Source organism: Pelobates fuscus, chromosome 10 (assembly GCF_036172605.1).
Source record: "Pelobates fuscus isolate aPelFus1 chromosome 10, aPelFus1.pri, whole genome shotgun sequence".
In the NCBI taxonomy this organism is placed as follows: Eukaryota; Metazoa; Chordata; class Amphibia; order Anura; family Pelobatidae; genus Pelobates; species Pelobates fuscus.
The window spans coordinates 90186879-90204444 of NC_086326.1; the positions used below are offsets into that span (position 1 = coordinate 90186879).

At 41.8% G+C, this 17566-nt stretch overlaps 1 protein-coding gene across 1 annotated transcript in view; it reads right to left on the reverse strand.

The window, feature by feature from the left end:
* Window positions 1-17566, reverse strand: part of LOC134575833 (beta-microseminoprotein-like) — a 48490-nt gene that overhangs the window by 19369 nt on the left and 11555 nt on the right. Inside the window, exon 2 of the mRNA XM_063435267.1 lies at window positions 7883-7991. Coding sequence (XP_063291337.1) covers window positions 7883-7991 — 109 coding nt within the window. The remainder of the gene's footprint in view (window positions 1-7882; window positions 7992-17566) is intronic.

Sequence of the window (17566 nt, forward strand, 5' to 3'; positions counted from 1 at the left end):
GCGGTTGTTAGCATACATCCAGTTGTACCCAATCCATATAACCTGCTTGCTTTAATTCCGGGCGGGGCTACTTACTTCACAGTCTTAGATCTCAAAGATGCCTTCTTTTGCCTCCGAATTGCCGCAGAAAGCCAATGTATTTTCGCTTTCCAATGGGAGAACGCTGTAACGGGCTCAAAACGCCAAATGACTTGGACAAGACTGCCCCAAGGGTTTAAAAATTCACCTACCCTATTTGGTTCAGCTCTAAGTCAAGATCTACTGGATTTCGAGTCTATCCCAGGAGAATGTGTATTGTTACAATATGTAGATGACTTGTTGATAGCAGCAGTTACAAAAGAAAAATGTCAGCAAGCAACGCACGATCTACTACATATTCTCTGGAAGGCAGGATACAAGGTGTCCAGGAAGAAGGCTCAGTTGTGTTTGCCAACTGTCAAGTATCTGGGATTCCATATCTCTGAAGGTCAAAGGATTATGGGGCCAGAGAGAAAAGAAGCTGTCTGCCAAATACCAATACCCAAGAATAGAAGACAAGTGCGAGAATTCTTGGGGGCAGCAGGCTTCTGTAGGATATGGATTCCCAGCTATGCGATACTGGCAAAACCTCTGTACGCAGCCATCAAAGGTACAGAGCACGACCCCTTCTTATGGACCCAAGAACAGCAAACGGCATTTGAAGATGTGAAGAAGGCTTTGATGAGTGCCCCAGCATTAGGTCTACCTGATCACACACGACCATTCTACTTATATGTACACGAGCAAAGAAGAATGGCTGTGGGAGTATTGACACAGTACTTGGGATCATGGCAAAGACCTGTTGCCTACATGTCTAAGCAACTGGATGCAGTGGCCAGCGGACTTCCACCTTGTCTAAGAGCCGTAGCTGCAGCCGCCCTGCTAGTAGCTGAAGCCGATAAACTCACTCTGGGTCAAGAACTTTATGTACGAGTCCCACATGCAGTACAGACGTTGTTGGATTACAAAGGAAATCATTGGTTTAGTAACAGCCGTATGACCAAGTATCAAGCAATGTTGTGTGAAAACCCAAGAGTGCATTTAGAGACTGTAAACACCTTAAATCCAGCTACCCTTTTGCCACAACCTACTGAAAGTCAACATGATTGTTTGGAAGTAATGGATGAAGTATTCTCAAGTAGACCAGATCTTCGTGATTTTTCCATCCAGAACCCCGATGTTCAATATTATACAGACGGCAGTAGTTATGTGAAAGAAGGGATCCGCTATGCAGGATATGCAGTAACAACCATAGACAAGGTGATAGAAGCTCGGCCATTGGCGAAAGGAACATCAGCACAAAAGGCAGAATTAATAGCACTAACACGAGCGTTACAATTGGCTGAAGGTTTAAGAGTAAATATCTATACGGACTCTAAGTATGCGTTTTTAACCACTCATGCCCACGGAGCTTTGTATAAAGAAAGAGGACTACTGAATTCAGAAGGCAAAGAAATCAAGTACGCAGCTGAAATCCTACAACTATTGGAAGCAGTGTGGGAGCCGAAAGAAGTCGGTATCATACATTGTCGAGCGCATCTGAGAGGAGATGGTGATGTAACCAAGGGAAATCGGATGGCAGATAGTGCAGCTAAGCGTGCTGCTGAATCAGGAAGACAGGAGTATGTAGGGCATATAGCTGCTCTTATACCAACTCCACTGTCCCAATGGACTCCAGTTTATACAGCTCAAGAAGAGGAGTGGTTAAAGACTGAACCGGGAAAGTATCTGGAGAACAAGTGGTATCAGCTAGAAGATGGAAGAATAGTTATACCAGCATCGCTAGCGGTAGAAATTGTCCAAAATTATCACAACGGGACACATTCTGGGAGAGACAGTACTGAAGAATCTCTTAGAAAACATTTCTACATACCAAGATTGTCCAACTTGACTCAGGCCATTGTACGCAGATGTGTAACGTGTGCTAAGAATAATGCAAGACAAGGACCAGTAAAGCCACCAGGAGTTCAGTTTATGGGGGGACTCCCCATGTCCGATCTACAAATAGACTTTACAGTGATGCCTAAATCGGGTGGACATCGTTACCTGCTGGTAATTGTGTGCACCTATTCAGGCTGGGTAGAAGCATGTCCTACTCGTACAGAGAAAGCAGGAGAAGTTGTGAGATTCCTGCTACGAGAAATAATACCCCGATATGGACTACCCTGTTCTATAGGATCGGACAATGGTCCAGCTTTTGTTCACCAGTGCCTACAACAACTGACTCATATGCTTGGTATAAAGTGGAGGCTTCATACTGCATATAGACCCCAGAGTTCTGGTAAGGTAGAGAGAATGAATAGAACTATAAAGAACCAGTTGGCTAAAATGTGTCAGGAAACCCAACTTAAGTGGAACGTTCTCTTACCTATAGCCTTATTGCGAATCCGCAGTACCCCTACCAGAAGGATGGGCCTCTCTCCTTTTGAAATCATGTATGGGCGACCACCTCCCGTACTTGGTAACTTAAGGGGGGACTTGAGTCAGTTGGGAGAAGGAATTACCCGGCAGCAGGTTGTAGAGTTGGGTAAGACTATGGAGGAGGTACAGAAATGGGTACAAGATAGATTACCTGTGAATATTTATCCCCCTGTTCATAGTTATCATCCAGGAGACCAAGTGTGGATTAAAGAGTGGAATAATGTACCGTTAGGGCCCAAGTGGAGAGGTCCTTATGTTGTTCTTTTGTCTACCCCTACAGCGATAAAAGTAGCAGAAGTGACTCCGTGGATACATCACTCCAGGGTTAAACCAGCAGCAGTCGATTCTTGGCAAGTTACAGCAGATCCAGAGAATCCCTGCAAGATCCGGTTAAAACGCACTACTCAGTCGGAGTAACGAGGAATTATTGTGGATTACAAATTTTATTGTTACAGGTGTGAGTGAGAAGGCCATAATAAAGCCTGTCCGCTTACCAACACATAGTGTATAAGCCAGGAAAGTCTCGAAGGGACACCTGTGAAGACGAGCAGAACTCCATTCCCTGCAGCCCTCACATCCTGGAAGCTGAGGTTCCATCGCACGGACGAAGACTGAGGATGACGGCGAAAGATGTGCTTTTGATAGTGTTTATTTATATGTGTTTTTATATTCAGGAAGGTAGAGGTACCGACACTCCTAGCTGTGAGGTATGCATTAAGACTACGAGAACAGGTAACCATATTTCCCAAACCCTAATTTGGCATTCACAATACGAATGTAAAGGAGATGTATCGAGATGTAGATACTTAAATATAGATTATAGTGTGTGCCATTTAGGAGTAGGAGAACCTAAGTGCTTCAGTCCGGAGTATCAGCCTCGTACAATTTGGTTGACTCTCAGGAATGGAGATCCTCAGGGGACCCTAATTAATAAAACGGTGTTAGAATCCGTACATTCTTCGGGTGTTCTGCTATTTGATGCGTGTAAAGCGATATCGAGTGGTAGAAAGCCGTGGAATGTATGTGGGGATCTTAGATGGGAGAGGACGTATGGGTCTAACGATAAATATATTTGTCCCAGTAGCAAAAATAAATATGTGAGTCCTAGATGCCCAAATAAAGACTATAACTTTTGTCCATATTGGTCTTGTGTGGGGTGGGCGACTTGGGGACAGACAGTAGACAAAGACATGATTGTTACTAAGTTGCCTACCAATCCATACTGTAAGTCTATGGAATGCAATCCAGTCCATATTCTTATAAATAACCCCGACAAGTTCTTAGATAAATATGGTAATTTATTTGGGTTTCAGATATACGGGACGGGTTTAGATCCTGGGACATTATTGTTTATAGGAATAGAGACTGATACGGTATCCTCCCAGACTCATCAAGTATACCATTCCTTTTATGAAGAGATGAGTATAGATAATAAGATCCCCCATAACGCTAAAAACCTGTTCATTGACCTAGCTGAAAGTATTGCCGGTAGTCTTAATGTTACCAACTGCTATGTGTGTGGAGGTACTAACATGGGAGACCAATGGCCTTGGGAAGCAAAGGAGGTAATGTCCGGTTCTGAGGCAGTTGACCAACTAATATCTACACAAGCCGATTATCATTTGAGTGTTAGAGGTAAATCTGAGTGGAGATTAAAGACCTCCATCATAGGTTATGTTTGCATAGCAAGGAAAGGAATAATGTATAATACTTCTGTAGGAGAATTAACTTGTCTAGGGCAAAAAGCTTATGATGATGATACAAAGAATACAACTTGGTGGTCGGCTTCAAATGTCTCAGAACCATCTAACCCGTTTGCTAGATATGCCAATTTAAAGGACGTGTGGTTTGATCTATCCATCACATCTACCTGGAGAGCCCCAGCAAATTTGTACTGGATCTGTGGTAAGAAAGCCTATTCGGAGCTGCCACAGGACTGGGAAGGGGCATGTGTGTTGGGTATGCTCAAACCATCCTTCTTCTTGTTACCGATTGAAACAGGTGAGACTTTAGGTGTTAAAGTGTATGATGTGAATCATAGGAAGAAAAGGGGACCCTTAGAGATAGGCACCTGGGAAGATAATGAATGGCCTCCCCAGCGTATCATAGATTATTATGGGCCAGCCACGTGGGCAGAAGATGGTACCTTTGGTTATAGAACCCCAATTTATATGCTCAACCGTATTATAAGATTACAGGCGGTGGTTGAGATTATTACTAATGAGACCTCACAAGCACTCAATCTTCTAGCGAAGCATAATACCAGGATGAGGACAGCAGTGTACCAAAATAGATTAGCCTTGGATTACCTTTTGGCAGTAGAGGGAGGTGTATGTGGGAAGTTTAACCTGAGCAATTGCTGTCTTCAAATAGATGACGAAGGGCAAGCAATAGCTGAGCTTACTAGCCATATGGTTAAACTAGTGCATGTGCCTACTCAGGTATGGAAAGGGTACAATCCAAGTAGTTGGTTTGGTAGCTGGTATGAGTGGTTTGGAGGGCTTAAGGCAGTGGTAGGTGGAGTCCTACTGATTTTACTGTTGTGTCTACTCCTACCGTGTCTTATACCCTTAGTAGTTAGGTCTGTGCAAAGCCTGATAGGAAGTATAGCAGAGAGGAAGGCTGCTGCACAGATAATGGCGATATATAAGTATAAGGCTCTAGATCAGGGAGAACCAATGCAAGAAGATGAATGTTGAAGATTCACATCATAAGATAAGTCTGGTCTGGTTCATGGTAACCTGAGGTATATGCAAACCAAGGTTAAGTGATGCCTCAAGTAATTGTGAAATATCAGAGGCATCAAAGGGGGGAATGTGATGTAATTCCAGTAAAATACAAGTTTAGCAGGCTAAGATTGCCACAAGGCATATGTATGTATATGTGTTTGTAGTATCAGTTAGTTAATAACACGTAGCTAAGATACTGTCATCACTGTACTGACCAGGTGCAGGAATGTAAGAACTGGAATTACGCGTCCCTCTCCTTTGTATCAGATGAGCCACGTGGTTAGACCGGATGGATGAGTTTAGACTCTATTCATTAAATAGGTTAAGGGTATGTGTGGGTGTAGTTAATTGTGGGAGGAGCTACAGTGCTATATAAGGAATGTACTCTATGTATTCAGTACTCAGACTTTGCTGTATTTTGGTGACGCTAGTCCCTCTGAGTCCCGATCGGTGATCCAATAAAGAATCTCTTCCTTCCTGAAGAAACCTGTGTCCATCTCTCTGTGCTTGGCTTCCGTCAGTTTCTCCGGTATCAAAAGGGTACAAAAAGAGAAAAAATGGGATATGGGGTAATCCACATAGCCACAAGGTAAGGTTCACTGTGAGCATTGGGGACCATAGGCGCATGCCGACCTTCCACCTTCCCCACACAAGAGTTGTAGAGTTGTGCATGTGCAGTGCTGTCATAGTCTAGAATTGTAGGCACATTGCTGCAAGCACCAGGCATGCCCCAATGCTCCTCTACAAGATGCATTATATTGGACCGTCATTCCGGAGACACACGCTAGGAGGAGGCCGTGGCAGTGCCCAGGAAAATTCTGTGCTTGGAGAAGGTGAGTTAACAATTTATTTTAGTTTTATTTGATTTATTTAAAGGGACACTATAGTCACCTGAACAACTAGAGCTTAATGTATTTGTCCAGGTGAGATCTATAGCTCCCTGCAGGCAATCTAATGTAAACACTGTATTTTCAGAGAAAATACAGTGTTTACATTGATTGATAGGAATACCTCCAGTGGCCATCACTCAGATGGCCACTAGAGGCACTTCCTATCATGCAGGGCCCTAAAAAGGCCCTGTACACGTCAGACGTTTGAAAATACGTCTGACGTGTGCAGGAGAGAGAAGGCACTGTGTGCGCGCCTTCTCTCTCCAGCCTGTCAGCAGAAGAGAGGGGTGGGCAAAGACCGCGAGCTGAGCTGTCAGTCAGCTCAACTTGCGGCTGCTCACACCGCGCGCATGCGCGGTAGTGCGCTGAGGACTTCTGAAGTCTGTGCGCATGTGCGGCGAAGCCGCGCATGCGCACAAGGGAGCAATGACGCTTCCAAATGGAAGCGTCTGATTGCTCCCTGCTCGCGCCCGCCTATTTCGGCATTTTGACGAAATAGGGGGCGAGGCTTCACGAGGCTCCCGGCGCTGGAACCAGGTGAGTAAACAGGGGCTGCCTGGAGAGTCCCTTTAAGGTGGTGGTGATCCCTAAAACTAAAAGGGGACATCAATACTGTATCATTAGGAATACAGATATGTATTCCTAAAGCTACAGTGTCTCTTCAGTTTACACAAAATTTGGATATTATTGATTCAAAACAAAATTTTATTATTTTATTTAACGTACATAATGACATTACTCCCGAGGGAATTGCGTAATATGATATAACAACATGATGTTATACAACTATTACATGTATAAGGTAACATCACAAATATTAATTAATAGCGTAATAATGATTAAATATGTTTTAGTATTTGCAAATTGCAGAAAGGAATATATTTTCTGAAATAAAACTGGAGAATAAGTGGTTGTCTCATTGTAGGAAACACTGACATTTCCTTGTTGGCATATTGATTGTCTGCAGTATATTTATTAGCTTGACAGTTGCTAGCTACCTGCTATGGAAAAGATAAATGATTTATCAAGGATTCCTAGATGAGAACCTGTGAATTCACAACAGCAAGATCTTCTGTCCGAACTGGATATCCTGAGTTGACCTTAAATGTTTAGATTTAGACTAGCACTCTCAGATTGAGTGTACTGCTGTTAAACAATTATTTAGAAGTGCATATTACTTTTAGATGATGTATTTGAATGCATTCATCCATCATAAACAGATGCTAGTGCTTCAAAATATTTTAGAATTTTTAGATTGCGTGTTGATTAAAAAATGTGAGGCAGGGGTAGGCAACCTTAAGCACTCCAGATTGTGTGGACTATATTTCGCCTGATGCTCTGGCATCATTATGGCTGTAAGAGCCATAATATTGTTTTATTTGATGGTGAATCTTCAAGACTTGAGCAGTTTTTCTTTTGTCTCAAATATTTTGTTTACCTGACTGTTGGAAGACCAAACGTTTGTGGAATCCAGGTGGACCAAACCAACAAAGTCTCAATTGTAGTTGTTGCTAGTAAATGTAGGTGTCAGATTACCCTTTGAGTTTGTTTGTTATGCTCAGATGCAAGAAATTAATGACTGTGAAAACTGGTAACTTTGTAATTAATGAGATCAGTGTGTTTAACATAATTTGTTTTGCGGTTACAAAACTCATTGCTAAGTGCTGTTGTACGTGCAAGTCTAACTATAGTTTTGGCAATGTAGAACAACTTTTGCGATATACTGCACAATTTAAAAATTCAATGGGCCCTTGATACTACACATATTCGATTTTGAGTGTGCATTTTGAAAAAAAAAAGAAAAAAACATTATACAGAACTCACCCTTGGGAATTTCATTTGCCCTTGTAATTTGCAATTTTTCAAAATGGCAGGCAGCATTACATGCTGCTATGATGACCCCAAATGCAACTGCAAGATTTAGGAGACAAGCCTGTAAAATAAATATAAAGTAATTGCCTTGTTTAATACCTCATGAAAAATGACTAGAATAACTAGAATATAAAATAAAATGAGAGAATAATTATTTTTATTTAAAATGGCATTCTAAGCAACATGACCGCTATAACTCAATATAGAGTTCATCAGTCTCTGGGCACTAGAGTCTTATTGTCAAACAATTTAGGAGCAGTTTTACAAAAGCCATGAACTTCATAGTAGCCAGAGACCTCCTGCTCCTTAGCCACAGAGGAAATAGACATTGATAAGACAGAGGTGTAAATATCACATTATCAACGTGGATGAGTAGGACTCTGCTTGCTCTAGACAGTACACGTTACTGTGAAGTTGTTTATTCATGGTTTAACATAAAATTGAAAGACAATACTTAACTATTAGTCAGTTGACCTTATGAAGGTTTGTATACGGGAAGTTAATAATAACTGTATTCAACTACAGGATCCACACTACAGAGTTCATTGTTAAGATTGTTATTTATAACACTTTTAAAAAATCCTAACTAGGCCATTAATGCCTTGTCTTGACACTTCATTTTAATGTTGCACTTTTTAACAACAGTTTAATGCTTAAAAGTTCGATGACACCTGGAAACTCAGGGCACCATAACCACTTCATTGTCATGAAGTGGTTGTGGTGCCTGGAATGGTTTTTTAGAATCTATTTTTTCATCATTGAAGGACATCCGAACATACTTGAAGAAATTTCTTCAGGTAACATTTCTCCCAATGGATGTTTATAATTTTCTTCTCTCTATGTTGTAAATAGAAACTTTGAATTTTACTAATTTAAAACTACTTTGTTTTAACCTTATCAATGGGTATTTTTGGGGCGCTCCTACTAAAGTAATTATAAGGCTGCCATCTCTGAATAGAGGAGTAAAAGATCCAGAGAAAGAACTTCAGATGCTCTGAATTGCACGTTGGAGGTAAGAATGTGATATATAATTTGTAGGAATTTGCTAAAAACCCAGACACATAAACACTGTCAAGGGCCTTTAACAATTGTCACAATTTGAAAAAGCTGCACATCTAGTTAACACTTTATTTGATGGGGATTTGAATTACTTACTTAAGTAGGTCATGTACGGAAAAGTGTTTTTGAACCTATTAAATGACACATTCATATCGTAACCCCCCCTACTACTGAGCCCTTTTTGATAGAAAAAATATTAGCATAACATTACTTGAAGCGTGGGATCCATAGCTAGCATATAAACATAACATAACACTTAGCAATTTTGTGTATAGATTGCTTTGAAGACAAACTTAAAAATTGAAATTATATAATTGTATGCATATTATATTCTTCTTTATTCTCTCATCCTTTATAAATATATGTGGGAAATTAACCTTTTTAGAAAGTATACAGTATCTTGCAGGGTCTGAACAATTGGTATAAAAGCAAAAAATTATATTTTTGTCAGATACAGTAGATGTAACATAGACAGATTAATAAAAATTGTGAAATACCTTGCGTGTAGGTATTTACAAAGGCATTGCTAGATGTATGGCTTACTAAAAATGGTATCATAAAACAATGTAAAAAAATGTAAAAGGGGTGACTGCATTTGAGCATAATGCCCACTTACAGTACATGGAGTTAAATGATATAATTCTAAAAAAAGGTATTTAAGATTTCTACAACAATCTTTATCAATCTCTTGACTGCTAATGTAATGCTGACATCGAATGGCAGAGTCAATTCATTAATTCCCTCTCCTTAACTGTAGGAATAATATAACCCATTGAAAGTTCCTGTATTGTTTGAAAGCAGGGGCTGAACTTCGTTTTTTAGGAAATTTACAGATATTATATTAGCTTCTGGCAGAGAAATATGTTCCTGTACAGGCTGGTAATGATAACTAGAGTATACATGACGGACGGTTAGTGAGACATTATGGACTAGATGTAATACTATAAAAATAAAGGAAAATAAAACCATTTATACTCAATTTTAATATTGAAATGGTTCATTACTGTCCCTCCAGCAAGACTGGATTCCTGTCTAGATCTTTGTAATTAAAATGTGTTGAACTTTTTCAACCAATAAAGCAATTCAGCACTTAGGAAACATTAGTGATTGTGATATTTCATTTGAAATCAGCATAAAAAAATCAAACTAAAATAACCAAATTATGAATACCTTTACAACTCAACTGGCAATGAAGGATAAAAATAATATCTTTAACCCCTTAAGGACCAAACCTCTGGAATAAAAGGGAATCATGACATGTCACACATGTCATGTGTCCTTAAGGGGTTAAACAAATGTTGTGAAATAATATAAAATAATATACTTTATCTCCAGATGTACTAGTAGAAAAGAAATACGAAAACATTAAAAACAATAAGGCTTAGTAGCAAAGTCAATTAAGAAATAGAAAATCTAAGAAGTGCATTTAAACAATTTAGATCTAATGATGGGCAATGTCGAAAGATCTTAAATGGAATAAATATATGGTAACTTATTGGCCAGTACTTGATATTGCACCACCTTCTAGCCTATCACCCGTGAAGGATTGCCTTCCCCCCATCTTAGTACGGGGTTAAATGTAGGGCCTACAACAGCTATAATCTTTAGATACCAACAAATCTCGCAAAACGGCTATTAGCTGGGCTACATATTTTTAAGTACAACCATTCTAAAACAGGAAAATACAGCAAATGTATAGGTGGATGCCACAATACATAGAGTAGTTATTATTGGAAAAATTAGGTACGTCTAGTCATGGTGAAATTCAGAATTCGTGGGTCCTTTACAAGAAGAGGTCTCCAAACACTTTTCCTGACACACTTACGTTACCAGATATACACACAGACAGACATGCCCCGAAACATGCTCCCAGAAAGATATATTCTCAATGGCACACACTGGTGAACACAGTGTCAGGATCGGGACAGGGATCCAACACGCAGAGTACAAACAGGTGGTAGGTACGTATACCGGACCTTAGAATGGCCGGACTTAACGTAAGGAGTAAGTAGAGAATAGTCAGGGACAAGCCGAGGTCGAGGGAACGAGAGGACAGGTAAGCGAGAGACAAGCCGAGTCAAAGGGTAACAGAGATAAACAGGGTAGTGCAAACAAGCCGGGTCAGAACCAAAGAGACAACTAGAATACAAGAGCGCTGAGTGACTAGACAGGCTAGAACCACGACAGGGCAATGAGCAGATGCCGAAAGCCTTACTTTATACCTTGATTCTAGAGGGTAATCACGCCCCCGACGAGTCCTGATTAGTGCTCGGGACTTGACTGACAGGTCGACCCGGGTTGGCGTCATGACGTCGACTACTGAGCGTCGCGTCATATAAGGAAGTGGATCCCTCGCGGTCGGCTTGTAAATGGCCGAGAGGACCGCGAGGAACGGAGGAAACAACCCCTCTGGGAGGATAAACGTCTAAGTCTCTCACCTCCTCTGAGGTAGAGACTACAGGTACCCTGACAGTACCCCCCCTCTCAGAAACGCCCACCGGGCGGAAGGAACGAGATGGAAAACGGGAGTGAAAAGCCCTGCGGAGGCGAGGAGCATGTACATCCTCCTGAGGTACCCAAGTCCTCTCCTCAGGACCATATCCCTTCCAGTCAATAAGATATTGTAACTTCCCCCGGGAGATTCGAGAATCGATGATGGAGTTGATTTCATACTCCTCCTGACCCTCAACCTGAACAGAGCGAGGAGAGGATATAGTGGAGGAAAATCTGTTACAGACTAACGGTTTCAGTAAGGAAACATGAAAGGAGTTAGGAATGCGTAAGGCAGCTGGAAGAGCTAGGCGATACGCAACTGGGTTAATTCGAGTCAGAACCCTGTAAGGGCCAATGTAACGAGGAGCGAATTTCATAGAAGGAACCTTTAAACGAATGTTTCTTGTACTCAACCATACCCTATCACCTGGAACAAAAACCGGAGCCGCCCTTCTGTGCTTATCAGCGTGTCTCTTGAACAACATGGAATTATGTAGGAGAATTTGTCGAGTCTGATCCCACAACTTCCTCAAATTGGCAACATGAACATCAACCGACGGTACCCCTTGGGAAGGAGAAACCGAGGGAAGAATGGAAGGATGAAAGCCATAATTCATGAAGAAGGGGCTGGAACGAGTAGAATCACAAACGAGATTATTGTGTGCAAACTCCGCCCAAGGAATCAAACCGACCCAATCGTCCTGGTGTTCAGAAACAAAACAACGCAAATATTGTTCAATCTTTTGATTGGTACGTGCAGCAGCTCCGTTAGACTGAGGGTGATAGGCAGAAGAAAAATTCAATTTGATGCCAAGTTGAGAACAGAAGGATCTCCAAAAACGTGAAACAAATTGGGAGCCTCTATCGGAAACAATTTCGGAAGGTATCCCATGTAAGCGAAAAATCTCTCTCGCGAATATCTCCGCCAATTCAGGAGAAGTCGGGAGTTTAGTTAAGGGCACGAAATGAGCCATCTTAGTAAACCTATCAACCACCGTGAGGATCACAGTCTGTTTTTTAGAAACAGGCAAATCTACAATGAAGTCCATAGCCAAACAGGACCATGGTCTCTCTGGAATGTTCAAGGGATGTAACAAACCACATGGAAGAGTATGAGGTTGCTTAGTCTTCATACAGACCTCACATGCTCCGATGAAATCCCTAATATCCTTCCGTAAAGAAGGCCACCAGAAATCTTTAGAGATCAAGGAACATGTCTTGCGAATACCCGGATGCCCAGCCGCCTTACTGTTGTGAAAACACTGTAAGAGTTCCAGTTGGAGTTCAGGAGGAACGAAATGCCTTGCCCCAGGGGTCTGTCTAGGCGCCAGATGTTGCAACTTCATGATCTGACCAAGCAACGGAGAGTGAATCTTAAGACTCGTGTTGGCGATAATATTGCCCCTGGGTACTATAGAAGACAAAACCAGCTCAGATATGGCAGAAGGTTCATATTGGCGAGACAAAGCATCGGCTTTAGAATTCTTAGAACCAGGTCTATAAGTGAGCACGTAATTGAAATGCGTGAGGAATAAAGACCAACGAGCTTGCCTGGAGGACAAGCGCTTGGCCTCCCCAATATAGGACAAGTTCTTGTGGTCTGTCAAAATAGTAACAGGATGTAAGGTGCCCTCCAATAAGTGTCTCCACTCCTTTAAAGCCATGATAACTGCTAGTAGTTCCCTGTCACCAATGTCATATCTGCTCTCAGGACCTGATAGTTTCTTGGAAAAAAAAACACATGGATGTAAGGGCTTATCCACACCTAACCTTTGGGACAGGATGGCACCTATACCTGTCTCTGAGGCGTCTACCTCGAGTAGGAATGGCAGAGTCGTATCAGGGTGAACTAAAATTGGTGCAGAAGCAAACAGTTCCTTGAGTGTTTTGAAGGCAAGAAGGGCTTCAGTAGACCAGTTCTTAGTGTCAGCCCCCTGTCTGGTCATATTAGTAATAGGAGCTATAATTGAAGAGTAACCTTTAACCCCTTAAGGACCAAACTTCTGGAATAAAAGGGAATCATGACATGTCACACATGTCATGTGTCCTTAAGGGGTTAATGAAGCGCCTATAATAGTTGGAGAATCCAATAAACCTCTGAATGGCCTTGAGGCCCCTGGGTAAAGGCCAATCCAAAATGGACTGGAGCTTATCCGGGTCCATCTTAAACCCTTCCCCAGAAATCACATAACCAAGAAAGTTTATCTGGGATTGGTCAAAGCTGCATTTCTCCAATTTGCAATACAGGCCATGTTGAAGAAGCTTGCGCAATACCCTTCTGACTTGTCTGTGGTGAGTCTCAATCTCTCTAGAGTGTATAAGTATATCATCCAGATATACAATAACGCAGTCATGTTGAAATTCCCTAAGAACTTCATTGATTAGGTCCTGAAATACTGCCGGTGCATTACAGAGACCAAAAGGCATTACTGTGTATTCATAGTGCCCATAACGGGTATTGAACGCCGTCATCCACTCGTGTCCCTGCTGAATTCTCACCAAGTTATACGCCCCTCTGAGATCTAACTTGGTGAAAATCTTGGAGCCTTTTAGACGATCAAAGAGCTCGGTAATCAAAGGAATTGGGTAGGCATTTCTAATGGTTATTTTGTTCAAACCTCGATAATCAATGCAAGGTCTTAGTGTACCATCCTTCTTCTTAACAAAAAAAAACCCAGCCCCGGCAGGGGAGGAGGATCTCCTAATGAATCCTTTTTCAAGGTTCTCACGAATATACTCCTCTAAGACTAAGTTCTCTTTAGTGGACAAAGGATATACATTACCCCTGGGAGGCATAGTACCAGGTAGTAGAATAATCTTACAATCAAAAGACCTGTGTGGAGGTAAAGTATCAGCATTCTTTTTGTCAAATACTGCCTTTAAATCCAGGTACAGAGGCGGTATTTGTACCTCTGTAGAGTAGGTAGAATTAATCGGTGTGTTAACTGCGCAAAGCGGTGACACTGTCCGTAAGCACCTGTCCTGACAACCCTGACACCATGAGACTATCTCCCCTAATTCCCAATCAATAATAGGGTTATGTTTTTTTAACCAAGGATACCCCAGGACTATGGGAACAGATGGAGACGAAATAAGCAATAAAGATATGTCTTCCTCGTGTAAGATACCAACAGTTAATTTAACGGGTATGGTTTCACGAAAAATCACAGGCTCAACTAAAGGTCTACCATCTATGGCCTCAACGGCCAAGGGTGTCTCCCTTAACTGGGATGGGATAGTGTGTTTAGTAACAAAAACTTGGTCGATAAAGTTCTCAGCAGCTCCGGAATCTATCAATGCCATAGTTTCTAGTACTCCCTTCTCCCAAGTTAAAGAAATGGGTGGCAGAAGCCTGTGATCTTTATAATTATGATTAGAGGACAAAATAGAAACACCCAAGGCCTGTCCTCTAGAGAAACTTAGGTGCGAGCGTTTCCCGAGCGACTAGGACAATTTAGGCGTAAATGGCCTCTGACTCCACAGTACATACACAACCCCTCCCTTCTCCTGTACTGTCTCTCCTCTTCTGAGAGGCGAGTATTGCCTCTCTGCATAGGTTCTGGAAGAAGTGAGGTTGTGGATTCAGAACTTTGAAATGAAGGAGCTAGTTTAAAGGAAGGTCTACGGTTTCTCTCTCGAGTGTTCTGCCTCTCTCTTAAACGTTCATCAATGCGAGAAATAAAAGAAATTAAATCCTCCAAATTTTCAGGAAGCTCTCTAGTAGCAACCTCGTCAAGGATTATGTCTGATAACCCGTTTAAAAATACATCTATATAAGCCTGTTCATTCCACTTAACTTCTGCCGCCAAGGACCTGAACTCTAGTGCATAATCCACAAGTGTTCGGTTTTCTTGTCTAAGGCGCAACAGTAATCTAGCTGCATTGACCTTTCTACCTGGAGGGTCAAAAGTTCTTCTGAAAGCAGCTACAAAGGCATTATAATTGTATACTAACGGATTATCATTTTCCCACAATGGATTGGCCCATCTCAAAGCTTTCTCGACAAGTAATGTGATAATAAATCCAACCTTCGCCCTATCTGCAGGATAGGAGCGGGGTTGTAATTCGAAATGGATACCTATTTGGTTTAAGAAACCACGACACTTCTCTGGAGAACCAGCATAACGTACAGGTGGAGTGATACGGGAAGAAGCACCTACAGTGGCTACCTCTAGACCTGAACTCACAGGAGAGATAGAAGTATTACGCATCTCCTCTGGTTGATTACTAGAACGAGATAGCAACGCCTGTAGTGCTAGAGCCATCTGGTCCATTCTGTGATCCATGGCGTCGAACCTAGAGTCAGAAGGACCAACCTGAGTGTTTGTACCTGCAGGATCCATTGGCCCTGTCGTAATGTCAGGATCAGGACAGGGATCCAACACGCAGAGTACAAACAGGTGGTAGGTACGTATACCGGACCTTAGAATGGCCGGACTTAACGTAAGGAGTAAGTAGAGAATAGTCAGGGACAAGCCGAGGTCGAGGGAACGAGAGGACAGGTAAGCGAGAGATAAGCCGAGTCAAAGGGTAACAGAGATAAACAGGGTAGTGCAAACAAGCCGGGTCAGAACCAAAGAGACAACTAGAATACAAGAGCGCTGAGTGACTAGACAGGCTAGAACCACGACAGGGCAATGAGCAGATGCCGAAAGCCTTACTTTATACCTTGATTCTAGAGGGTAATCACGCCCCCGACGAGTCCTGATTAGTATAAATATGGGTGGAAAAATCTACCCTGGATGAGTGGAAAAAATGGTTAATTCAATAGAGTTTTAAAATATAAGAATATGATAAGAAGAAGTCCTCAACTGGTAAATGAGCTCCCCATTAGAGCTCTGGAATAGTAAAACTTTGTATAAGGGGAATTGACCCTAAACGTACCAGGAGGTCTTCTATCCAAAAAGGAGAAACAGCAAATATAGAATAAAAAATGAATGAAATAAACTTATTTTAAATTCATGTATTGAATACAAGCTGGAGCACTTGGATATAACAGGATATAATAATTCCAGCAGCAATGTGTTTATGCGTTCAGCTGGACTAGGATACTGTCTGTTAAACTGAACCTGTGTAATAGCGAACAGACACCTAAATGTGATCTATTGGTTAGCTGTGTTAACTACTGCTCAGACATTAAATAGCTTGTCAGAATCTGTAATGATAGAGGTAAGTAACCCCTAGTGCTTAAGCTTCAAAAACAATCCGTTGTTTTCAGTAAAAAACTTTAAAATTTATTTTCACAACATCATCAGTGGTAAAAAATATCAAAAACGTAGTACATAGTATATTTAGAAAGTGAACATAAAAAAAGTCTATGGGTATAGTTACAGAGTCCTTTGGGATAGGCAAATTCCAAATGGAGTGGTTCCTCGCTGAGCCTCTGGCCGGTCAAGAGGTAACGGTGGGAAAAAAACCGGGAAGATAGGTTTGAAAATCTTCTCGTGCGTCTCACTCTATGTTGGTCTGCTTTCTCCTGGATCTCTGTACAGTTGCGGCTGGTGCCGAAAATGCCTTACACGTTTCGTGACTGATGTCACTTCATCAGAGGCTTCTGATTAGTGCTCGGGACTTGACTGACAGGTCGACCCGGGTTGGCGTCATGACGTCGACTACTGAGCGTCGCGTCATATAAGGAAGTGGATCCCTCGCGGTCGGCTTGTAAATGGCCGAGAGGACCGCGAGGAACGGAGGAAACAACCCCTCTGGGAGGATAAACATCTAAGTCTCTCACCTCCTCTGAGGTAGAGACTACAGGTACCCTGACACACAGATATAAATATCAACTGCCAGACATACACCAATACAGGCACAAATACACAGACACTCATTGCTGCACACGCAGCACGTGCACACAGTGCTATATACAAACTCTGCTAAACATACACACTAATAAACACACACTGTTACACACCGAGACTGATACAGATTCACATTCTGTTACACTGACCCTGCTACACAAACAGTAACATATACACTGCTTTACATACATACACAAACACATTGCATGGAGTTTTGTAACCTCCCTCCATCTTTGGCTATAGGTTTGCAGCTGGAGAGTGAGCTCCATGCAGAATGTGCTTA